Raw genomic sequence first — 27758 nt, forward strand, 5'->3', positions numbered from 1 at the left:
TATCTATCTATCTATCTATCTATCTATCTATCTATCTCAAAATCATGTTATCTTGACCTTTCTGTCGACACTCATGACTGCTGATGTAATGATTAGGAGACACAGTTTCTGTGCTGTAAAGCTGCTGCCGGCTCCTGACAGCACATAAATAATGACCCTCATCCATCACACCACACTTCCTCTATGTGTCCGTGTATGTGTCAGGAATTCTTTAGAGCCAGATGCCAGTGTTCAGCAGAGACACAAAATGCAAAACACACACAAACACAAGCTTAAAAATAAAAGGTCCAATTAGAGCTGTTGCTCTATGAGAAATCGCTTTAATGGTTCTTCATTTAAAAAGAGCATTTTGTTGAACATCTAATGTGATCACAGGCGATCTGCAGCTCCACACAGGAAGTGTTACATGTCCGCTTCCTCTCTGATGTTCCTCTCTCACTGTATGTTAACAGAGCATTTGAGCAACACTGGCACATACATTAACGGACACATACGCCGAAGCAACTTACTTGCGATAGTCAAGCGGGCTTTCTGGCTGAGAATAGATCCATATTTGTTCTGGGCAAGGCACTGGTAGAAACCTTCATCTGATTTGTCCTTACGACTTTCCACTTCTGAGATGAACAGAGAGCCATTGGTGAGCAGATAAACGCGCTCCGACTCTGTGAGCACCACTCCGTTCTTGAGCCACCGGATGCCGATCGGAGCCTCGCCGTGGGCCTGACAGTCCAAAACCACAGCGTCCCTCCTCATAACCGTCACATCATGAGGCTCCTTTATAAAAAACAGCTCGCTGAAACACATCACACCTGCAGAGACAAACACAAGAGTGTGAGTGGAACTGTTAGTGAGACTGTAAAAGGTCCAGCAGCAGCTTGAGCGTCTTGTAATCATATTTGACCTGATGGATTACTTGCCGTAATCCCCTTATTCATGGCTCATGAAGTCAGAAGAGACTCTATTCTCGTCTAAAGAAGAGCTGTAACTTATTCCCAGCATGAAATTCACAAGACATTTAGCCCACCTTGTCTAGAGCGATAAAAACTGAACATAAAAACACTTTATCGAAGATATAAAAATAAATAAATGAGCATGCATAGTGTTTTTATGAGATGCATGTGAGATGAATGCTCTTCAAAAGTAATAAAAGAGCTTGAAAATGCTATTTTTGAGCATAAAGAGAACTAAAAAGAATCTTTTAAATCAGAAGCTGAAGCATAAAAATATTGGCGACACTAAATAACTTTGGCAACATTAACTTTCACAGAATAAAATATGTTGCACATATTATAAAATGCTCAACAAATCAGCAGTTATACTGCATTTAAGTCTATACAAATATAAAAAAGCATAAAATATTGTATCATGTAACTATTCAAATGCTGACTAATAAACTGCTATGAACTGTATTATGCAAGGTGCTGGTTTATAATGGGTGGCAAATGTTATAATTTCAAATGTTATATTATGCTTAACACACACACACACATATGTGTGTGTATAATATATATATATACTGTGTGTATATACTAGTATATAAACATTATCCTTTGAACATGCATTAAGTTTCATAATATTACCAACTTTTTGAATGTCCATTAAGCAGTTTTGTTATGCATAGCCTAATATAAAGCACTTTATCAAGAATATGTGAATGTTTAATGAGACACTAAGTATCAGTTTAATCTCGTTCATTAGAACTTTCAACACATTTTGCATAATCGCTGCTTTGAAGTTTGTTACATTGTGTTCCGCGCGCTTGATTGTATCAAATCAAAGTATCAATCAGTGTATTTCTGTAGCCTGGCCGTTAATTTAGAAGTCATGGCTTCTAAATTAACCGTTAATCTCTTATTTATTAACTTATGAATATGAGAATCTAACATAAAAGTTGAGGCTTTCTTCATCCTACACATTTAAGTCATGAGAGATTTCTGAAACACACTTTAGTTCGTATACATAACCAATTCCTGTTTCAATAATTACTGCAAATATGAAATAATTACCTGAGATTGGCAGAAATACTGCAAAAAGCAGCAGACGCTGGTATAAATCCGTTTTGAAAGACGCCATTTACTCTGGTAGTTCGAGCATGCCTGAGCCCGAGGGTTGCGGACTCGAGCTCCACACTATCTGAATCTGACTGAAGTGAGCACGCGATGCTGCTGCTGCTGCTGACCGCTGCGCGCGCACTACTTCCGCGGACGAACACCTGAGCGCGCTGCGTTACGCGGCTCATCAGCGCAACAGTGAGTGGAGGAGATTCCTCCGCCTGCGGATGACTACACCGGGATCCCGCTTCTGAAAACAGAGATTTTATATTCATGAGCAGCAGATATAAACATGAGCGGATTTACCTCTTTTTATTATTCAAAATATTGGCTATATGTTTTATTATTTAAAGTTCTTAATGGTTGAATGGCATTCTTAAATTCATCATTTAGAATTTTAAACTCATTTAGAATTTTAGACTATTTAGAATTTTGTTTCATCATTTAGAATTTAGACTCATTTAGAATTTTGTTTCGTCATTTAGAATTTTGCGTTTAAAAACATTCACAATTAAAATAATTTAGAATTTGGTGTTTTTTATGCAATATTTACAGTATAAACACATTAATCAATAAACATATTAAACATCAAGATTATTATTTATAAATGTATTGTACATAAAAAAAAGTTTTGAGATTTGAATGCATTAAATCTTTATAGTTTTATGCAATAAATATAAATAAACCCACTATTTTAATATTTTTACATTCATATAACCTCAAATGAATCATCAATGATTTTTTCACTAACATATTGCCAAAAAGCCTAAGTTTATTAGGGTTTAAGCATTTTGTCTTCTACCTTGTATTTATAACTATTTATTTTTGTTACTTTTGTGTTTATAGTTTACTGTGACATCCAGTGCCACATAATATATATATAAATATTTTTTGCAGCAGCCCAGAAGAGCATTTGAGCACTTATATCACTTAAAAACAGTAATTATGTCAATCATAAACATGTCTGAATCTGTGCGTCTCAAATGCTGCAGGATCTTTCTTCTTCACCATCATCACTTTTCTTCATCCAACATTCAAAACTAAAGAAAACACAGCATTTGTGTCTTTGTGACAACTAGCCCCGGTCTTTCACATGCTAAGGTTGTTCCACTGGCAGTGTCTGTGCATGTGCTGTTGGTCAGTTGTCTTATTTCAGACAGAATCATGTGACGTGTGTTCTCTCACAGCTGATAAAACAGATCCAGATCAGCCCAGTATCGATAGGTTCTGTGCGACAGCTGCAGACTGAAGGGAAATATTGATCTGCTCTGTGACTCGGTGTGTTTGAGAGGAGCAGAAGTGTGACCTGAACCCCTCCTTCTCTCCCTCTGGACCCGCAGACCGGCCGGACAATAGTTCTGCTCGGACTAAAGGTCAGGAAGGACAATGAATCGGTTTAGTGAATATCAGGAGAAAAGAGCCTGAGTTCAGTTTCCCACAGTCAGCAAACACAGTCAAACAGCGCTGTATGAAACATGCGCACACTTTAGTTTAGGCTCCAATTCTCACTGTTGATTATTAGCATGCATATTACTATTTTATTAGTACTTATAAAACACATAATAATGCCTTATTCTGCATGACCATATTCTATATCCCATAATACCTAAACTTAAGTAATGTAGTAATGCAGTAATTATAAATCATAATAATTATAATATTAATAAAAATCAATCTATATGTAATAATAATAATAATAGAAAAATCACAATAAAAACTAAATATTGTGCTCAAATACTATGCTGAAGTCTTTTAAATATAAATTTTATAATGTAATAGTGTCAATAATATACAGTGCCTTTCACAATTATTGGCACCCTTAGTAATTATGAGCAAAGGCGGCTGTGAAAATAAATCTGCATTGTTTATCCTTTTGATCTTTCATTCAAAAAATTCACAAAATTATAACCTTTCATTGAAGGAAAACAGTTGAAAGTGGAGGGAAACTCACATTATGAAATAAATGTTTTTCTCCAACACACGTTGGCCACAATTATTGTCACCCCTAGTAATTCTTATGAGTAAAATATCTCTGAAGTATATTCCCATTCACATTTACATTTTTTAGCACACCAGGATGATCATGAACATGAAATTGTCCAGCCATTACTTCCTGTTCCACAGGAGAATAAACATGAGGAAACACAAAGGCCAAATCCCCTTAATCATTCATCATAATGAGTAAAACCAAAGAATATAGTTCTGATGTGCAGCAAAAGATTGTTGAGCTTCACAATATAGAAAATGACTGTAAGAAAATAACTAAAATATTGAAAATCCCCATTTCCACTATCAGGGCAATAATTAAGAAGTTCCAATCAACTAAAGATGTTACAAATCTGCCTGAAAGAGGACGAGTGTCTAAATCATCCTAATGTGAAGTGAGGAGGAAAGTTTGAGTGGCCAAAGACTCTTCAAGGATCACAGCTGGAGAATTGCAGAGATTAGTTGAGTCTTGAGTCTCAGAAAGCCTAAAAAAATTATCAAAAGCACCTACTTCCCCACAAGATGTTTGGGAGGGTTTCAAGAAAAATCCTCTGCTCTCATCCAGAAACAATCTCCAGCATATTCAGTTGTCAGAAACTAAAAAAAGAGCTTTTTGGCAGCAAACCCACCAGATGGATTTGGTGCACACATGGATAAAAAGTATCCCATGCCCACGGTTAAATATACTGCTGGATCTTTAACGTTGCGGGCCTATTTTTCTGCTGGAGGTCCTGGACATCTTCTTATACATGGCATCATGGATTTTATCAAATACCAACAGATAATAAATCAAAACCTGACCGCTTCTGCTAGAAATCCAGTAATGGGCCGTGATTGGATCTTCCATCAGGACAATGATCCAAAACAAACACAAAAATGTGTCACTGAGCACAAAATGAAGCTTCTGCCATGACCATCCCAGTCCCCTGACTGAACCCTGAAGAAAATGAGTGGAGTGAACTGAAGAGAAGAAGAGCTGGAATCTGAAGGATCTGGAGAGATTCTGCATGAAGGAATGATCTCTGATCTCTCCTCAGGTGTTCTCCAAACTCATCAGGCATTATAGGTGATGACTCAGAGCTGTTATCATGGCAAAAAGTATTGAATAACAGGGTGCCAATAATTGTGGCAAACGTGTTTTGGAGAAAAACATTTATTTCATAATGTGAGTTTCCCTCCACTTTCAATTCTTTTTCTTCAATGAAAAGTTATAATTTTGTACATTTTTTGAATGAAAGATCAAAAGGATAAACAATGCAGATTTATTTTCACAGCCGCCTTTGCTCATAATTATTAAGGTGCCAATAATTGTGGAGGTCACTGTATATATATATATATATATATATATATATATATATATATATATATATATATATATATATATATTCCACAAAAATATTAAGCAGCACAACTGTATTGATAATAATGAGAAATGTTTCTTGAGCATCAAATCATCATATTAGAATGATTTCTGAAGAATCATGTGACACTGAAGACTGAGTAATGATGCTGAAAATTCAGCTTTGATCACAGGAATAAATTAAATTTTACTATATATTTACATAGAAAACAGTTATTATAAATTGTAAAAATATTTCACATTTTTCCCAGTATTTTTTATCAAATAAATGCAGTCTTGGTGAGCAGAAGAGACTTTTTGAGTGGTGGTGTATGTATGCATGTAGTTTAATAAAGCACAAACAGCTGTTGCCCTTCTCTGGTTTGCTGTGTGACCTAATGCTGTTACATCTGAGCCGTGAGGATGAACAGAGAAATCTGTATCTATCAGGAAATAAAAAGCATGCATCTCATTTATTCCTTTTCATTTTGGAAACAGCAACTGCTAATATGCTAATGCATGAGATCTGATCAATAAGGGATAAAATCAATATGAGATTCCCACTACAGAGCGAAAGAAGATCCGGCACGTATTCTAAGACCTCTCTCATTGGACACTGGAGCTGCCACTTTCCCACATCATCCCGCCCCCTCAGTAGAAAGCCACATCCCTCTAACCCAAGCACTGTCCTGGAGGTTGAATGAAATGGTGTGTGACCTGTCAGCTGACCTCTGAGGGCCAGCAGGAGGTGGGTGGGCACAAAGGGGGATGGTGAGAGAAGAGAAAGCATTGTCACATTCACTACTGTTGTGACAAACACCCACTACATCACTCAGCACTCTCACTCTGCTCAGCTTTTTTAAGCTTTGACGTTATATTTTAATATTCATTTTAATATAGGCTATTTAACTCTATTATTTCATGCAGCCTAAGTATAGTTCTCAAAAAAAGAGAGAAAAAAGTAGGCTATATCTAATTATTCGATCAGTAAAGTATTGTGCCATATCAGAACACGTTCCAAAAAACTTCACTGCTATATTGCGCCCCCTTTTGGTTGAAAGCAGCAGTGACGCGCCGTTTTCACCTGCAATGTTACTGCCGCCCAGTGGACGTTTAGAGAACTGCAAGGCAACTGCATCACTGGGCATGAGATGGATCTGCCCATACGTTTCGTTTACAATCTTACAATTTCGTTTACAAGTTCTTAATTATTAAGAACACAAGAACAAAATAATAAGCCGTAAAAATAGGGCAGAATGTACTTTATTGATTTGACAGAATTTTCAGGTGTTTTACCTGAATTTTGAACTTTAAACGTTTTAGGGTGAACAGAAATATTCATAAAATGCCTGGATAATGTCCTGGTAATTTTCTGCCAGTACATTTTTTTTTTTACCGTGCATGTTTTAAGTGATATTTATAATGTAAATAATGTAATTTTTTTTAAAACTGCTGTCCATAACATTTTTTGTTCAAAATTTACAAAATTATATAATGATGATTTTGTCTCACTACAGTACACCTACAATAAGTGTTTATATTTGGACTATTTTAGACTGGGTTTGGTCGACACAATGAGAAGTAGTTCCGGCCACAATGTTCTTCCCCAAGATGCATGCAGTTCTGTTTATTAACCACTAGAGGGCCAAAAGTTACGGACTGCAGCGTTAAAGACCTCCTGTGGTAAAAATCAAGTTTTTAATGTTGTTTATATGTCTATGTGGTGTTTTTAATATTCTTTAAGACAAACCATGTGCAAAATTCATATGTCGATACGACTGATGAGTATTTTCTCCTTAAAACTGCAGTGAAAAAAAGAAATCAATGTTGTCTACGACATCACAAACTACCTTGTAACCAATCACGTCAACATGCTGGTGGGCTTTAGCATATCATTAACAGCGAACTAGCAGAGAGAATCCAGGTTATTGTGGTATATTTTTAATTAAAAAAATATATGCTGCTTTCTAGCAAAAGGGGGCGCAATATCGCGGTGAAGCTAATTTGCATATTCATTGATCCTTATATATTAAATGAGGCAAAGGTGTTGTTACATTCAAGCTATTTTAATGCATGAAGAATTTTCACTGGAAAAAACGTTTAAATGTGTCGTTTTGGTGATCAAAGAGGAGTTTTAAGGGATAAAATTATTGACAACAGGGGGACTTTAAATGCATACAAAATAAAAATGTTATTTAATACCATTATTATTATTTAAATATGTACTTTCTAAAAGAAGATGGTCTTCCCCAGCTTTCTTCCTTAAACATTTCCTGAAAAAGATGTTTTCAAACTATATGTATTATTACAACTGCTTTACAAATACTAGTATGTATTGTAAATAAAGACTTCACAAACCCCAATGAAGACATATGGAAAGAGTCGTTTTAATTTTATTAATTGTCCAAAAATACGCAGCCATAAAGATCGGCGTGACAATTAAAACAAGCACAATTTACATTAAAATCAAAGACACTTTGATAGAAAACCCTTTCTGAAACTCGCTCTCATCAGTGCTGTAGAAATGCAGTTCATATAGTAGCGTCTAATTATACAACAGTACAGACGAAAAAAGTGTTTCTCCATTTAAAGTTGCTCAAATAGTTTATATTACAAACGAAGGCAAAGTTATTTAACAGTCCGATGCGTTTCTCGTGAGACAAAACATGCTTACTTTAAGCAATATTTATGCTGTAAACATTTAGAAAATGATTTAAAGCAATGATTCGTCACAAAATCACATGACTGAGGTGATCTATGTACAGTAAGACTGGAAACGTTTGTTTTTAGAAAAGTGCTTCAACCTTCAAAAGCAGTACAAAAAAAAAGGTGATTTTAATAATCATATGGTTTTCAAAAGTGGGGTATATGTAAACAAAAAACCATGTAAACAAAGTCAAAGTGAGAAAAGATAACGATTAAGAGCAAATATTGAGAAAAGTCAGATAATGATGACTTGATACGTTTTTAAAAACATTCAAAATCAAAAAATGACATTGCCTGTACAGATACCAAAAACATAATGGCATCATATTGTGTATTTTGGGAAATATTCACTTGGCCGTGATCACATCTATAAATGCGCGACTTAAAAGCTCATATAAGAAATATACAATTCCTTAATTATGCTCAAAAGCATAGATATGATCAAATCTATAGATATTGTAGGTAGAAACATACAGCCGTATGCAGAGGTACATTACAAAACGTTATGCTGTAAACATCATAAACATACAGATTTGTCCTCGAGAGTCTGAATCAGATCAGCTTTCATAACACCAGTGTTCACCAGATCGTCTTGCCAGTCGTCCTTCTTTCCTGTAGAGCCGCACGCACACGTGTGCCGCCCGCTTTAAACCCGACAGTCGTGATGCTGTCGCCATGGTTACGCTGTTGCCGTGGCAGTCGGAGTCTAATCCACTCCATCAAAGCCCTGAGCGTTCTCTATCGCCATGTGCAGTTTCTCACGAAGCTCCTCGAACGACTCGTACGGAGGGAGATCTAACCGGTTGAAACTGATGGAGAGACGCAGAATAACACATGAATGATTTGAAAGTGACAGACAGACACGTGCAGACAGTAGGGGTGTGCGATATTGACAAAAAATGATATCTCGATATTTTTTGCGCTAATTAGACGATATGTGAGTTTACTGTGTTGTATCTTGTGGCCTAAAGTTTTTGATATTCTTCATATTCTGTGTGGTGGTCAGTTTGTAGCAGTGACAGAAATGATCTTTTCCAATAAGTTTAAATTGATTTTTACCTTTTATGGGTAGTTTTACCTTTATGAAGCCATTTTTTTTTCATGCAAATAGCAATCCGCCATGGTGCAAGCGCACCTGGCTTTTAAAGGTAATGGGAGATGACACTCTGATTTGTTTATTGCATGTTACGCCCAAAATACACCCATGGCTCATTAAGAGACTAGGTACAACCCTTTTGGACCATGCGCCTGGCACCATTTTTTCAGTCGTTAAACAAGCAAAAGTGGATTCAGACACGCCCTGAGCGCACCTGCGCCATGAGCTTCAGACCATAAGCTTAGATTGTTAAAATAGGGCCCGAAGTGTTGAATATTGATATTTTGTAATGATTTAAAAAATTAAAAGATACTTTAAATGTGAAATTTAAACCGCCAATGGGTGGCAGCAAGTCACTGTTAATGAGTGAGTCATTGAATTTCATCCGATTCATTCAAATGGCTGATTCATTCAGGAACAAAGCATTTGAATTGTCTTAATGGGTGAGTCGTTGAATCGTTCATTCAAATGATTTGTTTATTCATTAATGAAACACCGGCGTGTGTGGCTAAGAGACACAAAACAGTCCTGTGGCTTTGTTTGGGTTTATTTTTATTGGCGAAATAGAGCAAAAACAAGCAATACTGTGTCTAAAATGTGAGTCACTTAAATATATTAATGTACAAGATGTAATATAAGTCTCTGGTGTCTCCAGTATGTGTCTGTGAAGTTTCAGTCAAAATACCCCACAGATCATTTATTATAGCTTGTCAAATTTGCCCCTATTTGGGTGTGAGCAAAAACACGCCGTTTTTGTGTGTCCCTTTAAATGCAAATGAGCTGCTGCTCCCGGCCCCCTTTCCAGAAGAGGGCGGAGCTTTAACAGCTCAACAACAACAAAGCTGGAGAATCTCACGCAGCCAAAATGAGGATTGTCAGTAACGGTGTTCAGCCTTACATTGTTCAAACCGGAGTCGACACTGATGGAGAGACTCAGGAAGAAGTTACAACTTTTAGACGTTTCTGAATGGTTAGTGGATAAATTTATGTGTGTTTTTGTAAAGTGAGGGACATACTCAGTGTCAGATCACACATCGCTGCAACAACAATCACGATATTATCGTTGACTATATATAATCGCACACCCCAAGCAGACAGACAGATCTCTCACCATGTGTGCGCTCGGGGCAGTTTGTCCCGTGCGCCCCACTGTTCGATGGTGAACAACTGCGGCCCGTTGGATCCTGATAAATCAGCAGAAACACAATATTTCACTTTATCAACCAAACTGAAAAGCCATGCAATGAAGAATTAACATGTGAAGAGTGATCAATATTAATGAGCTTCATGAGATGGGGGCGGGGCTTACCGTAGAGCTCAGCAAAGCCGTTCATTGGTACGCGGGACGTGCCCGTCACAAACTGCAGCAAACGGATTCGCTTTTCTGCATCCATCAGCAGCACCGTCTGAAATCCCACAAACAATGAGCCTCTACGTTAAATCTGACCACTACGCTGTTTTTTCTTCATTCTGATTATTAGTAATAATAAATATAAAAGTTGTGCTATAATTTTGCTTTTTTATTAAAGCAATAAAGCACACAAAGCTGTGCATTACAGTGATTTTACCATGGTCAATTGGGTTTTAGGTACTTACTATACGATTAATCGTGGTAAAAATCATTATAACTTACATGCTCTAGTGGCTCATTACTTTACAAGTAGAATTATGAGTATCACGATTATTTCACGATTATTCAGAGTTTAGAAACATCATGCATTTATTGAACTTTTTTTTAATGTCTTTTTGAAAGTATTTTTCTTATTCACTATGGTAATCCTACGGAAGAGGATTAGGGCCAAGCAATAATAAAAAAATAAAACCATCTTGAGATTAAAGTTGTTAAATTGAGAAAAAACTCGTTAAATTTCGAGAAAAAAAGTCTAAATAAAATGTTGAGAATAAACTTCGAGAAGAAAGTCATTAAATTACGAGAACAAATTCGTTAAATTATGAGAAAAATGTCGTTAAATTTTGAGAAAAAAGTCGAGATAAAATGTTGAGAATAAAGTCATTAAATTATGAGAATAAAGTCATTAAATTACGAGAAAAAAGTCGCTAAATTATGAGAAAAATGTCGTTAAATTTTGAGAAAAAAGTCGAGATAAAATGTTGAGAATAAAGTCATTAAATTATGAGAATAAAGTCATTAAATTACGAGAAAAAAGTCGTTAAATTATGAGAACAAATTCGTAATTTAACGAATAAAATACATTTTATCTCGACTTTTTTCTCAAAATTTAACGAGTTTTTTTCTCGTAATTTAACGAGTTTATTCTCAACATTTTATCGACTTTTTTCTCGAAATTTAACGAGTTTTTTATCGTAATTTAACAATTTTTTTCTCGTAATTTAACGAGTTTATTCTCAAGATTTTATCGACTTTTTTCTCGAAATTTAACGAGTTATTTCTCGTAATTTAACAATTTTTTTCTCGAAATTTAACGATTTTAATCTCTAGATGGTTTTATTTTTTTATTATTGCTTGGCCCTAATCCTCTTCCGTATAATCCAGAGCCGAAGCACAACCAAAACAATATTCTGCCTCAAAATGCATGTATTTTTTTTTTTAACCACTAGATGGCCAAAAGTGTACCTTTAAGTTTGATTTTTAATGATAAAAAAAACAAAAAAATCAAATCTGACCTTCCAGAACCAGATGATGGCGGGGTGATTTGGGTTGTAGCCGTTTTTATATTTGGTGTTTTCTCTCCAGTCGTTGACGTCCACGTCTCCTAAGCCACACATCAACAGCTGAGAAACACAGACAGGTCAGTCAGGGTTTTGAGAGCTCAGATGAATAAAGTTACTAAAGCAGACGGTCTCACCTCCAGCTCGTTTTCATCAAAGATCTTGATCAGGTCCTGAGGGATCAGCTCATAGAAACCCTGCAGATAAAACACCAAGGAATAAGTCAGTGAAACTCAGTGGGCAGCAGTGAACCGAACTGACTGAATGAGCATCTGTACCTCCTTGAAGGCCGTCATCTGTCTCTGGATCCGATCTACAAATCTCCACTGCATCACCAGACTGTGAACACACACCAGAGGAGATAGCAGTATTATATCCTGAAACGTGCAAAGCCTGTCGTTCATCTAGCAAACACCACTAACTCAAAATCATCCCATCACATTGACGACACTGATGGTTTAGGAGATAAAGATTTCCAGTATGTGAATGTTCATAAGTGTCAGATGTGTTGTGGTTTGTGTGTGCCACTAGAGGGTGGTAAAACATACTGAATATACTCCTTTTTGTTGGTGTCATTGACGACAATCTCAGCACCTTCTGGCTTCAGCTCGTGCTGGTGCGTCTGCGGAAGAGATCAGATCAGACATTTAAAATCATTTACTCTTATTTACATTTGTATGGTTTCAGAAGTATTGGCATATAAAGCACAAGCTGAACGGACTACTCTTGGTGTTCATGGTGCTTAAACAGTGTAAAACAGAGTAGATTACCTGTCCAAAAAGCTCTTCGTCGATGGCAAACCGGAGGTCCAGGTCTGTGGGGTCGTTCTCCAAAATCCATCGGAGGGAATTAAAATACTCGCTGTCCTGAAATGATACGACCAAAAACTACAGGTTGACAAGTGTTTGATAACTGAGTGTGAGTGACTAAACCAAAGCTTCATGGGGCATTAAACACATCATTAGTGGTAACAGCTCTCTCATGTGTTAAAATATAACTTTTATGACTTACTAATAACCCAGAGGCACTGACGTTTTGTGGAATTAAATACTACTCCACTGTACACATTTATTATGTGGATTTTCGTATTTAAAAGTCCTATATAAATTTTCCTATATCTTATAATTTTAAGATATAAATCTAATTAAATACAATAAAAATTAACATAATTTAACTGATAAACAAATTAAAAAAAAATGTAAAAATGAGATCAAATAAAAAATAAATGCATAAATAAAAATAAATTTATATATATATATATATATATATATATATATTTTTTTTTTTTTTTTCAATTAATAATATAAAAATAATAAATAAAAATAAATTAGATCAAAATAAATAAGAGAAATTATGTTGTTATAGTGCACTTCTACAACCTACTGAAAAAATATTTAAGCAGGGGCAAAAGAAAACTGCTGAAAAGCATTTTTTAGTAAAAAATTATCTACCATTTAGTAAAAAAGTGAATTATGAGAACAGCTGTACAGTATACATTTACTTCAACAAGTGTCCAGATAAAATGTCTATTTGAGCACATTGCATTGTGGGATATAGTATCTGTGGGATAATGCATGCAAAATAAATAAATAAATAATATTCACTGTGCACGTTATACACACTGCAGAAGTAGTATGCTATTTTGTAGGTAGTATGGTAGTATGCTGGAGTGGAATGATAATATGCCATAGCCATTGTTCTCTCTGAAAAAGGACAAAAGTGACATTTAGAATTGATGCTGACTGGTTCAGGTGTGGCTGTCACTCACCACTGACTCCATATCCTGTAACGTGATTGGCTTCTGCAGCATCATCTTGTAGAAGGGTCGGATGAAGAATGCTGTGCAGACAAGTACAACAAAAAACATTTAAGAGCAGCATAAGGTAAATGATGAATGACAGAATTATAATTTTTGCTACATTAAGATGTTTTAGTGAATCAGTCTGCAGGCATACAGTGTGTTGAGAGCCACAGTGAAGAACTGTGAATATGAGTTGTGGGTATTTATATTGGTCTTGACAGGTTACTTACCATCCAAAAGCTTCCCGTGATAAACGGCCATTCCAGCCACCCGGCCAATGAACTTAAAATACGACAGGTGGTCCTCATTACACAGACCAGAGTTAGGGTTGATCTGCAGGGTGTAGTTGTCCCTGCAACATTCACATGGGACATCTTCAAATTTTGAAAAGGTTTTTCCATGCAAAAATGTTTTTAGCAAGCAAAACACTCAAGAGTCTATGGACCCTTTTCACAGACAGAATTCTGTAGTCTCGGATCTTCCTACTGCATGGTTTTTGTGTAAAATAAAATAAAATTGTATATAAAAAAATTACAAATAAAAAATGGTTATATTATATAAAGTATCATATTAATAATATATTATAATTATATTAATATATTATAATAAATAAGACTGTTAAAAATATTAAATAATATATATATATATATTATGTGTATGTGTGTGTGTGTGTGTGTGTGTGTGTGTGTGTATGTGAAAAATATAACTGAAGTGATAAAATAATATAAACTATTTTTTTTTTTAAATACTGTATAAAATTTAGTCTGAGGGAGTGACTGCAAATGACATCAATTGGTATAAATAAAATTAAAACAAAAAATAAATAAAACATTGTATATAAAAGTTACAAATAAAAAATGGTTATATTATATAAGGTATAAGATAATATATTATAATTATATTAATATAATTATTAATATATTATAATAAATATAAGATAAAAGATTGTTAAAAATATTAACTAAAATTTAAATAAATTAATATATGTAAAGTTTATATATATATATATATATATATATATATATATATATATATATATATATATATATATATATATATATATATATATATATATATATATTTTTTTTTTATATTATATCAAATTTAGTCTGAGGGAGTGATGGCAAATTTAACATCTTTCTTTCTTCTGACCACAGTTATCAATCTCTTTATATTTTTTCCTCTTTTGGAAAGTCATAGAAACATCATTTTATTTTGCTTCTGCTTCTGAGAGCATTGGAAATGTGAAAAGGGTCCATTTAAAGGGCCGGTTTTACTGAAGAGAATATAAAAAAATTCCATCACTCACGTGGCAGAATACTCAAACAGCCCATAATATGGGTTGAACATCTCCTTGGAGATCAGGAAGAACCATTCCCGGGCCACGCCCCCATAGTCCAGCCCCTTTTCCCCCTCAAACTCCACCCAGAGGCGGGCCTTCAGCAGGTCCGAGCGTTTGACGGCCAGGATGCGTCGGTACGAGTCCTCCAGAAGAGCGTTACGTCTCACATTCAACTCAAAGCGGTTCGGGATGTCTGACTGGAGACGGAATAAAAGATTGATTTTGATTTTATATTTATTTATCCATCAGGTGGATACATGGATCAAACATGCTAGGTGATGACATTATTGGTTAAAATGATTTTCCAGCCCACACAGTATTGGATGCATTAGCACAAAATAAGCATTCTAATGAAAGATAATGAAATCAAACAACTGATCCCTTTAAAATAATGTGGACTGATGAATTCTGCAAAATAAGACCAGGAATGTTTTTTAAGAGTGTTAATCTGAATGGGACAGGAAAGCCCCAAAAGCCTGAAATGGCCTGAACGTGAAGGACGGAGACGCACCGGTTTCTTCAGTTTCTTGCGGAAGTACTCGTACTTCTGTTTATAGTCTCTGGAGTAAGGCACGGCCTGAAATAAAGCAGAACACAATCATTTCGCCAATAATCCACGAGCTCTTATCTGCTCAGATGTTGAGTGTTCCTGACCCGACAGAGATCATTCAACTCATCCAGGACAAATATAACTTCCCCTCCCCTCATGACAACAAGCACAAACCCCTTACAGGAAATGAATGGGAAGAAATGGACAGGGTTTCAGGCTCAGAATACTTTTAGAAACAAGATATGGCAAAGATTATTGTGCGTTACAGCAGTCCGTCTCAATGTGATCCATTAATGGCTTAAAGATCCGTTTCTATTGGCTCGGTCTTTAATGCCCGACTGTACATGACCATTAACAGAAACAGAAAACCACTTACTGGACCAGTGATGGCTGAATTCTGTAGTCTTGGATCTTCCCACTGCGTGACTTTTGTGTCTGAAAAAAAAAAAGAAAAAAAAAAAAAACAAATACAAAAAATAAAGTAAAATAAAGAGTACAAATATATTTAAATAAAATGTAACTAACTAACTAAATAAATAAACAATGAATAATAATGTAATGATAAATATGAGTATATTACAGTACGGTATACATTTATATATTTATATATATATATATATATGTTTTTATAATATAAAAATTTAAATAAATTAATAATATCACGATAAATATTCTTATATACAGTACGGTATACGATTATATAAGTGTGAATATATATATATAATGATAGAAGTTATAAATGAAATAATGAAATAAGTTTATAAATATAAATGGAAAAAAAAAAGTACAAAAAAAAAATATATATATCTATCAAAAAGATTTTTTAAATATTAAATAAATACATAATGAATAATATAATGATAAATATGTGTATATTACAGTACGGTATAAAATTATATATATTATATATATTATACATAATGAATAATATAATGATAAATATGTGTATATTACAGTACGGTATAAAATTATATACAATTTTTTAAATATTAAAATTTAAATAAATAAATAATATCACGATAAATATGCTTATATTACAGTACGGTATACAATTATATGTGTGAATATATATATATATATATATATATATATATATATATATATATATATATATATATATATATATATATATAGATTTTTTAAATATTAAATAAAATTTAAATAAATAAATAAATAATGAATAATGATAAATATGAGTATATTACAGTACGTATATTTTATATTTTATATATATATATATATAAATAATAGAACAGTTATAAATGAAATAATATGTATTAACTTTTAATGAAATTATAGATTAATAAAATTACATTATATAGTATATTATTATATATCATATAGTATATTATAGTATAATATATATATATATACGATTTTTTAAATATTAAATAAAATTTAAATAAATAAATAAATAATGAATAATATAATGATAAATATGAGTATATTACAGTACGTATATTTTATATGATATAATTATAAATATAATAGAACAGTTATAAATGAAATAATATGTATTAACTTAATGAAATTATAGATTAATAAAATTACATTATATAGTATATTATTATATATCATATAGTATATTATAGTATAATATATATATATATATATATATATATATATATATATATATATATATATATAAATATGAAATACGTTTATAAACATAATATAAAAGATTTTTTAAAAATATTATATAAAATGTAAAAAAAAAATGGACATAAAAAAATTGCACATATCAGTTCCAGATTCCTAGAAAAAGTTCAACATTGTGGGTTTTTTGGGTTGGTGTGGTTATGAATGGTGTGAATGGCACAAATTTTTCTGTTAGTGCACTTTGATATTTTGTTTTCAATTCTCATGTAAATCTTCAGTAAAAATCATGTTCAATGGACCTTGAACTCTGCATTTGTTTGGTGTGCGGATTCCCTTTTTTTTTTTTCCGGTGGTTATGAATGTGACACTTACTGTGATCGATGTAGAAGATTCTGCCGTCACTATGTACTCGCTCCTCCCAACCAGGCTATAAGACACACACACACACACACACACACACACACACACACACACACACACCTTTTCAACCTTTGCCCTGAACACCATGTCAGTAAAACCAAATAATGTTTATGACATCAGCGATGACATCATCCGTCTTACCGGCAATGGGCCGAGGTCAGTGGGGTCCAGGGAGACTCTCCTCCTCATTTGCACGGGAACCTTCAGCCGGGGGTCGTCCTGTGATGGAACAGGAAACAGGATGGCAAACAGGAAGTACATTTCAGTACAATGGGGCAATGAAACAATCCACAGGAAAACACCAACACTAAAGTAATGTGACTAATTATTATAGTCATTTACCGTAATTATAGTCATTTACCGTATCATGGCAATGCCATGGAATATCATGTCCAAAAAAGTATTTTTGTTAGTGTCTGTCTTACCCATGTGGTGGTCTTAGTGTTGTGGTCTATGAAAAACGGCCGTCCATTCGGAGCGCTGCGCACCTCCCAGCCGGTCGGCATCAGTCCCACGTGCTCCGGCGTGAGAGCGTGTGCGTGCTGCGGAGACACATCCGGGGAGAGCAGGGGCGGAGCGTAGCCCGTGGGATTCTGGGAGAGAGACATGGCACCGCCCGTCACCGCTGCTGCTGCCGCCTCAGAGGGTGGCTGTATGAGCTGAAATACAGAGGTCAAAGTTCAGGAAGACTGATGAGTCTGAGAAATATTCTGCATTATTACTGCCACAAATTATGACCACACAATTAATCGAGATTATACAGAAATCACAAAGCGAATTTATCTGGTGCTTTTAACATCCCAGAATGCAACATGTGTCAACCATCTTACCAAACTTGTAAAGAGACACACTTACAAACTGGCTGTTGTACAAAAGAGAAGCTTTAAAGACAAATCAAGTTTTTAATGTTGTTTATATGTCTATGTGCTGTTTTTAATGTGCTTTAAGACGAACCATGTGCAAATTCAGTACTTTCTCCTTAAAACTGCAGTGAAAAACAAAAACACGGTTCCTGATGTCACAAACTACCTCGTAACCAATCAAGTCAACGTGTGATCATCCACAAGTGGATCTCTGAGCTGGTGTGAGTGGAGGCGGGGCTAATTTGCATATTCATAGAACTGCGTATACTAAATGAGGCAAGGGTGTAAAGTTACATACAAGCTATTTTAAGGCATGAATTTTTTTTTTCAAGGAATTTTGGTGAACAAAGGAGTTTTAAGGGATAAAATTATTGACTACAGGGGGACTTTAAGGCCTTCCTGCATTAAAATAGGTATAAATAAAAATAAATAAATAAATAAAAGAGTACAAATAAAAAAATGTAAATGTAAATATATATGTGTGCGTATATATATATATATATATATATATATATATATATATATATATATATATATATATATATATATATATATAAATAAAATAAAAAGCTTAATGGTTTAAAATTGACAAAAAAATAATTACTTCTGTAAAATATAATTCTTCTTCTTATTATTATAACATTATTTTCTGAAATACTTTATATATCTTATAAATACTTATAAATATTCTTTATATTTCTGATAAATATTCTTATAAATAATTCCTATTATACTTAATATTTTATATCTTACAGTGCAATATTACAATAGTAGTTTCTTATTTTATTTAATATTTTTATTTAATAATAATTAGTTTTATTATTAATTATAACTATTGTCACTTTTATTGTTGATTTAAAAATAATTACTAAATTATTGTTTAGATTCAATAGTATTAATAGTTATAATAATAATAATAATAATAATAATAATTATTATTATTTTATACTTGTATATAAATAAAACAATTTTGGGCCAAACTGTGCAGCCCTACAAATAAGCAAAGCAAACCTGTAGCTTAAATAAAAAAAAAGAAAAGAAAAGAAAAAAAAAAAACATTTTAAAATTGCAATTGAAATTATTGTTTATTTAACATTATTTCCCCCAAATTGAGCAGCCCTACCACAAATGCTGTTCCCAGAGCTTTCTGTACCTGAATGAGTGGCCGTGTCCAGGTCGTGATTCTGCTGTTGTGATTGACGTAATAAAGTCTCCCTTTACTGTCCTGCTTTTCCTCCCATCCCGGAGGCAGCCCGGCAGAGGTGGGTAATAACTAAAGGGAAGAACGGAAAAGGATATTCTGAGTAACAAAATGAAAATATAGCGAGGGGTGAAATGAGGAGAGCAAAAAACGGAAACAATCCATTACAGATTGTCCGTTTGGTTCATAAATAGCCATCAGTTAGCTGTTTGCCCCTCAAACACACTGTCCTCTGGGAGCAGATGTGAGCGGAGCTGCAGCTGAGGTGATGTATTGCGAGGTTCAGGGCATGCTGGGAAATCTGGGGCAGCTAAGATTACACATCATGTGCTGAGAGACTGGGCAAAACACTGCTGAAACTAGAGCACACGGCGAGAGTTCGGTCTGGGCTCGGACGGATATATATATGAATATGAATGTTTTACTACTCTCACCACGGGATGAACAGGATGCTCTTCCACTGTGAGGGTCTGTCCACTTCCTCTGCGGCTGCCGTGACCCTGCGGCTGAGAAAAACACAACAGTTTAACAACATCTGAGACGAAACTATACACTCTGTTACTGTAACACTGGCTTTACATGCACCCATTATAATGGGATTCTGGTGCAATTGTGATTAAACACAATACTTCGATCAAACAAACGTGATTAAGCTCATAATCGTAGTAACCATAATCGCTTTAAACTTAATTGCAATAAACAGGCACGTAAACACCTTAATCGCATCATTACCACTCTGATTAAAAAGTGCATGTGCTCAGATATACACGGATGATGTGTTGTTTACATAAGCTTCATGAATGAACTCTGTGACGTTATTCTGAAGTTTTCCCTCCGCTGAACTGTCAACACTCGCAACTCACTACGCAGTCTCTGCTCCTTATCTTCATCCAGAGACGGCGCATAGAACATGTAAACAGGAAGTGAAGTGTTTTGCTCGTATCTTATGCAATTAAGTCCTCACTCTGATTAACTGCATTATTTGTGCACATGTAAACGAAGTCAAAGTAACATGCTTCAACATATTGACTTTCTATATTACAAAGCAGAATGTTTTGGTTCTGGATGCTGATTGGCTGATTCGGTGTTCTGCTAAAACATACAATACACTGACAATTGCGTATATCAATGCACACATCGCTATTAATCTTATTTTACACATCAGAGGTCATGCTAAATTATCAATATAGTCAATGCTGAAGTCACTTGGAGCATGATGGCTCATATGATTCATATGACTGATTCATAAATGAATCATATGATTGATTCATACTGTAAATGAATCAGCCTCTTGCACCTGTCACAAAAATGTCTTGGGACAGGTGAGGACTTGTGAGGAATATTCCTTATATGACACCACATATAAATTTGCCATTTTACATAAATATCTTTAAAACATTAGAGTTGCTTTAAGTAGATAGTTTACATGAGTTTTGAAAAATTAATATTTATATATTAATAATATATTAAAATATACTAATACATAATTATGTATTAATATACCATATAATTTATATAATTCTACATTAGAATATAATAATATTGTGAAAAATGATACTAATTTAAAATAGCTGTTTTCTATGTGAATATTTAGTAAAATGTAATTTATTCCTGTGATCAAAGCTGAATTTTCAAAGCAGTCTTCAGTGTCACATGATCCTTCAGAAATCATTCTAATATGATGATTTGCAGCTCAAGAAACATTTCTGATTATTATCAATGTTGAAATCAGTTGTGCTGCTTCAGATTTTTTGTTTTTGGGATTCTTTGATAAACAGAAATTTCAAAAGAACAGCATTTACTGAAAATAACTATTTAGTAATATAATAAATGTCACTTTTGATCAATTAAATGTCTTAAAAAAAAAAAAAATTGCTCGCCAAAGACTTTATTACTCTCATGTGTGATGTGTGTGTGCGTGTGTGTGTATGTCTTGACTGACCGTGAGGGACGCGCGTCTGTCGTTTCCTGGCTGCAGTCGGCTGAACTCCTCACAGAATCCCGTGAACTCCATTGGGGAGTGCGGGGGCGGCGGCGAGCGCTCGCTGAGGCTGTACAGCGTGGACTCATCTGCCGTTATGATCTCCCAGCTCTACAAAACACACACACAGATATGAATGCGTGTCATTTGTATGTGTGTTCGGAAGAAGTCACAGAAGTGTGTGAGTACCTCAGGTGACTCTCTGCGCTCGTGGTTCTCGTCATGTTCAGATATTTGTCTGCGTGTGAGGAACGCCCGCTGGGACTCGTTGTGTGTATCCTGTCTCTGTTCATTGTCTCTTTGAGTGTCCCTGTAAATCAGGACAAAACACACACTTCAGTGCTCATAATGACCTAGAAAGACTCAAATAAAACAGGTGAGGGTGCCGCTGAACAGCAGAGAGCAGAGGAAGGAAATAGGAGGCCTGTATAACAGGATGATTGACTTCTGAAGAGTTTTATGTTTTAGGAGTATTGACCTGCTGATTGTTGAAAATCTAAAGAAAATAAATGCATGATGTCACAAAAAACATATTTAGAAGGTCCAAATGATTTGTTTATATACTGATTATGAAAACTCCTGACCTTGTTTTTTAATGTTTTTTTTTTATCATTTTTATACAGAGCGAAAGAAAACTATAAAACAAAAAAAAGAGAAAAATATAATATAATATTAAATTAAAAACAAAACAAAAACTAAAAAATAAATAAATAAATAAATAAAAAACAACAAAATAAAAAAATAATAATAATAAAAAAATAAAAATAAAATACTGACCTTTCAAATGCAAAAATTTTAACATGGCCTTCTGTTTACCAGTCAAAGTGCAGAATGTATATTTGATGTACTAAAAAAAAAAAAAAAAAAAAAAAAAAAATCAAAGTTAAAAAAATAAATTAAATAAAACTAAATAATTTAAAAAATAAAAATAAAACAAACAAAATATAAAACAAAGTGCAAAATGCATATTTGATGTACTAATAAAATATAAAAACTAAATAATATAAAAATAAAAATGAAAAACAAATAAAAATAATATAAAGTCAAAGTGCAAAATATACATTTGATGTACTACTAAAAAAATAATAAAAAAGTACAAAATGCATATTTGGTGCACTAATAAAATAAAAAATAAATAAAACTAAATAAAAAATACAATAAAATGTAAAACAAAACAAATTCTGACCTTTTTAAATTTTACAATCTTAAAAAGTACAGAATGTATATTTGATGTTAATAAAATAAATTAAATAAAACTAAAATAAAACAAACAAAATATAAAATATTCAAAGTGAAAAATGCATATTTGATGTACTAATAAAATAAAAAAATAATATAAATAAAATGATATAAAAATAAAAGAAATAAAAATAATATAAAGTCAAAGTGCAAAATGTAAATTTGATGTACTAATAAATAAAAAAATAAAAAATAAAATAAAAATAAATAATATAAAAACAAACAAATAAAATAAAATAAATACTGAAAATAAATACTTTTGCACAAAAAGTATATTTGATGTACTAAAAACAAATTTAAAGGTAATTAGTCAAAGTGCAATGTAAATTCGATATACTAATAAAATAAAAATGTAAAAAAAATGAAAGTAAAATAAATAATGACCTTTTTAAATGTAAAATCTTAACATGGCCTTTTGCGCAAAAAGTATATCTGATGTACTAAAAACAAATTTAAAGGTAATTAATGTAAATTGTAATTCAGATGGTCAAACATCACTCTAGCGACACCAAGGTCATGGGGGGGTCAAGTCACTCTGATTAAAACAATGTGCCAAATGAATGAAGGTCAAAGATAAATGCAAACATTTACATTGCACACTGGGCTTGTGTATGCATGTTTCTAATGTGTGTGTGTGTGTGTGTTTTTAAGTAGGTGATAATTACTGGATGGTGGGTCTGTGCCACTGTGTGGTCCTGCTCTCATGGTTGACGTAGTATGTTCGTCCCAGGTTGTCCTGCCTCTCCTCCCAGCCAGGGGGCAGCGCAGGCAGCTGATGGGGATGATGAGGACTGCATAATTCATGGGGCTCCAAAAACTCCCAACCAGGCTACAAGACAGAAATGACCAGAGTATTAAAACATTGTTTGTGTGATCACTTTAACTGCTTTTCATGCAAAGCGTGCACAAATTTCACATAACATCCCCCCTGGAGCACCAGGACAGAGCCTCTTATGAAGGCACAACAGGACTGTGAAATCAGGAACGATTATGCTCCATTAATCTACTGCCGGTGGCACTTCTGAGTGAGTTTTGGACGTCTGGAATCACGTCTGTATTTCTCGTATGATATGAACACACCCGACACCAGTGTCAACACGGCCCTCGTACAATGACAGCGGGCTGGAAAAGTACACAGTGACTCTGCTGGTTCTATATTAAAGTTATTGTGCATAAATATAACTCATTTGTTTATGCACAAACAAATGTCAATTCGCTGAAGGCTTTGTTTCTTTTGTTTGGAAACATGATGACATTCAACGCTAGTTCAAAGAAAGCATATGCATGATCTATAACTGAATGCATACTGTATTTCAAAACAAGAATATAAATCATGATTAATAGTGTTTACCTGTGGAAAACTCACCGCCATTATGCTATGATGGTTTCTTAGTGACCTAATTTAAAATATGCCTCAGGCCCAAATTAAAAGGGAAATAAATAACAAAATAATAATATGTAATAATAAATATTTTATTAAAAATATAAAAAAAATAAAATAAAATTCCTGACCTTAAAGATGTTGTCTTTACATGATCTCATGTCTCTCAGTAAAAGTACAAAAATAAAATTAAATAAATAAATAGATAAATAAATCCTGACCTTAAAGGTAATATCTTCACATGATCTCATGTTTCTCAGGGAAAGTGCAAAAATAAAATAAAATAAAATAAAATAAAATAAAATAAAATTTCTGGCCTTAAAGTTTATATCTTTTCATGATCTCATGTTTCTCAATGAAAGTGCAAAAATAAAATAAAATAAAATAAAATAAATGAAATAAAAGTCTTGGCCTTAAAGTTTATATCTTTAGATGATCTCATGTTTCTCAGCAAAAGTGCAAAAAAATAAATAAATAAAATAAAATAAAATAAAATAAAATAAAATAAAATAAAATAAAATAAAATAAAATAAAATAAAATAAAATAAAATTTCTGGCCTTAAAGTTTATATCTTTTCATGATCTCATGTTTCTCAATGAAAGTGCAAAAATAAAATAAAATAATAAAATAAAATAAAATAAAATAAAATAAAATAAAATAAAATGTCTTGGCCTTAAAGGTAATATCTTTACATTATCTCATGTTTCTCAGTAAATCAGCAAAAATCAAATAAAATTAAATAAAATCAAATAAAATCAAATAAAATAAAATTTCTGGCCTTAAAGTTTATATCTTTTCATGATCTCATGTTTCTCAATGAAAGTGCAAAAATAAAATAAAATAAAATAAAATAAAAGTCTTGGCCTTAAAGGTAATATCTTTACATGATCTCATGTTTCTCAGTAAATCAGCAAAAAAATAAATAAAATAAAATAAAATAAAATAAAATAAAATAAAATAAAATAAAATAAAATAAAATAAAATAAAATAAAATTTCTGGCCTTAAAGTTTATATCTTTTCATGATCTCATGTTTCTCCATGAAAGTGCAAAAAATAAAAAATAAAAAAATAAATAAAATAAAATAAAATAAAATAAAATAAAATAAAATAAAATAAAATAAAATAAAATAAAATAAAATAAAATAAAATAAATAAAATAAAATAAAAGTCTTGGCCTTAAAGGTAATATCTTTACATGATCTCATGCTTCTCAGTAAAATTGCAAAAATAAAATAAAATAAAGCAAAAAATAAAATAAATTAAATTAAACAATAGTAACAGTGATGTTTGAGTAAATAACACATTAGATTAACTAAAATTAAATACATTAAATACAACTTCAACAAATATTAAATGTACAACACTTTCTGACAACCATAATTCCTGATTTTCCCTTCAAGGACATATAAAGTCTGTCTGTCGTTCTGTTAGGAAATAACCCACAGCCCAAGGTCAAAACATGTCTGAAAGGCTTTGTGAATAAGGCAGAATTGTGCTTGAGGAAACAGACAGAGGAATATAAAATGTTTTCATGGCCTCTCCATCCAACACAAACACTTGAAGGTAGTGCTGCTGTGAACTACATCAATAATGATACTTCCTTTAAACAAAACCAGAGACATGTTTAAAGATGTAGGGAATCATTCATGTACTGTATACATATACACACAGCTGCGCTATATGTGTGTTTGTTACCAAAGCTTTTGTGTGCGTGTGTGAATTATTCTTACATCCAGATTCTCGTTCTGTTCAGCAGGGTCGTCCTCTGTATCGCTGTTTTTGGGCAGGTATGTCATCTTCAGTCGGAGATGACCTTTCACCCTCGACTTGTGACTGTATCAAAACAGTTGAACAGATATATCAACATAAGACTTATACCAAAAAAAGATTGTTTTCCATTGAAGTGTATCAACGGTGTTGATGTGTACATGTTTCAAACGAAAACAGTACACAGATTCATTATATCATAGCAGGTCAAAGGGCTTAAAACAATGAAGTCAGTGAACGTTGTTTGGGGAATAAAGCATGCAGGTATACAGGTGGTGAAAACTGCAGTAAAATCTCCTGCTAACCTTCTCGGGTGCAACAGGAAGTCCTTGAAAGTGTACGGCCTTTCATTGTTTGGATTTTCTGTCTGTAAATATATATATAAAAATATCAAATTATTGAAATATTGTAGCATAATTAGTAACAGTATATACATATATACATACACACACACATATATTATATATATATATATATATATATATATATATATATATATATATATATATATATATATATATAAAAACACACACACAACAGTTCTTTCTGGTTCTCGAATCTGACTCTCGAATCTCGAATGTAGTTTAAAGAGTTTTTTAGGTGAGAAAGTTGTTATTTAGACCTTTGGTCTTAATCTATTTCTTCTTCCTGAGCAAAACGAATTGGGTTAAGGGGAAAATTAAATTTCATGACTTTATATTTAGGCTATATTTAACTTAAATCCTGTACTAGAGCACTGCTTTTGTACGTTTGACTGAATTGTTTGCTTGTGTTTATGTCTTTTATAATGGCTATTTTAATTTAAATATGGCTGTTAATTTAAATATTGTTGTTTAATAAATATTATTTTATATAAATAATATGCCGTATTAAAGGGTCTTGCAATAGTATCAGGGAAAGTTACATTATTACGCCATTAGATGGCGGCAACGACTGTGGGAAATCCCCTTAACTTTTAAAAGGACAAAGACAAAGATATCGCTTTCCTCAGCGGACATTCAAACTGATTTTTTGGCTTGGACACAACTATTAAACTGTCAACTTGAGATTTGAATCCGTGGCGAAAGGAAGTAGTTCTGCACAAAAGAGGTTTTTTTAAAGACACTCCATTGTTGTTTATTATTTATTTACACACTTGTGCCATCTGTTGTATAAACGCAATATCACACTCGTAGCTGTGCGATATGGCTATATATCAGCACAGCTGTGATTCAGCCGTAGGCACAAGGCAAAATTACATTATTACCCCATTAGATGGCGGCAAAGACTCAGAACAAGGAAGTTGTTTAAGCACTGTGGGAAATCCCCTTAACTTTTAAAAAGACAAAGACAAAGATATCGCTTTCCTCAGCGGACATTCAAACTGATTTTTTATAATTGATATAATATTATGGACATCGATCTGAAGAATGAATGCTATATCAGATGCAGGTACACTCTTTTAGTCGATCTCTCTCATAATACTCTACATAATACAGTGAGTTTCAATGAAGCGACTCAACGTTCCTTCGTTACTAGCTCTAAAATGATGTTTCAGAATTAGTAACAGAGGCTTGGACACAACTATTAAACTGTCAACTTGAGATTTGAAAGGAAGTAGTTCTGCACAAAAGAGGGTTTTTAAAGATTCTCCGTTGTCGTTTCTTATTTATTTACACATTTGTGCCCTCAAACTGCTGTACAAACGCAACATCACACTCGTAGCCGTGCGACGTGGCTATATATCAGCACAGCTGCGATTCA

At 33.1% G+C, this 27758-nt stretch overlaps 2 protein-coding genes across 3 annotated transcripts in view; both read right to left on the reverse strand.

Moving 5' to 3' along the window:
* The window catches only part of prtga (protogenin homolog a (Gallus gallus)), a 47822-nt gene extending 45552 nt beyond the window's left edge, over positions 1–2270 (reverse strand). The window contains exons 1-2 of the mRNA XM_048169212.1: positions 2007–2270; positions 510–809 (exon numbers count right to left, since the gene is read on the reverse strand). Of these exons, the coding sequence (XP_048025169.1) occupies positions 510–809; positions 2007–2073 (367 nt within the window). The 5' untranslated portion in view covers positions 2074–2270. The remainder of the gene's footprint in view (positions 1–509; positions 810–2006) is intronic.
* A 5477-nt stretch (positions 2271–7747) lies between these two features.
* The window catches only part of nedd4a (NEDD4 E3 ubiquitin protein ligase a), a 47758-nt gene continuing 27747 nt past the window's right edge, over positions 7748–27758 (reverse strand). For both annotated transcript variants that reach the window (XM_048167779.1, XM_048167778.1), the window contains 23 exons: positions 26321–26382; positions 25979–26081; positions 23531–23694; positions 21816–21936; positions 21588–21737; positions 20080–20151; positions 19598–19717; positions 18007–18240; positions 17723–17800; positions 17534–17588; positions 15939–15997; positions 15524–15589; positions 14980–15209; positions 13901–14022; positions 13638–13708; positions 12640–12735; positions 12418–12491; positions 12148–12208; positions 12007–12066; positions 11825–11932; positions 10488–10584; positions 10290–10362; positions 7748–8891 (listed from right to left, as the gene is read on the reverse strand). In XM_048167779.1, coding sequence (XP_048023736.1) covers positions 8789–8891; positions 10290–10362; positions 10488–10584; positions 11825–11932; positions 12007–12066; positions 12148–12208; positions 12418–12491; positions 12640–12735; positions 13638–13708; positions 13901–14022; positions 14980–15209; positions 15524–15589; positions 15939–15997; positions 17534–17588; positions 17723–17800; positions 18007–18240; positions 19598–19717; positions 20080–20151; positions 21588–21737; positions 21816–21936; positions 23531–23694; positions 25979–26081; positions 26321–26382 — 2379 coding nt within the window. In that variant the 3' untranslated portion in view covers positions 7748–8788. The remainder of the gene's footprint in view (positions 8892–10289; positions 10363–10487; positions 10585–11824; positions 11933–12006; positions 12067–12147; positions 12209–12417; positions 12492–12639; positions 12736–13637; positions 13709–13900; positions 14023–14979; positions 15210–15523; positions 15590–15938; positions 15998–17533; positions 17589–17722; positions 17801–18006; positions 18241–19597; positions 19718–20079; positions 20152–21587; positions 21738–21815; positions 21937–23530; positions 23695–25978; positions 26082–26320; positions 26383–27758) is intronic.

The sequence above is a fragment of the Megalobrama amblycephala genome, linkage group LG19 (assembly GCF_018812025.1).
Source record: "Megalobrama amblycephala isolate DHTTF-2021 linkage group LG19, ASM1881202v1, whole genome shotgun sequence".
Classification (NCBI taxonomy): domain Eukaryota; kingdom Metazoa; phylum Chordata; class Actinopteri; order Cypriniformes; family Xenocyprididae; genus Megalobrama; species Megalobrama amblycephala.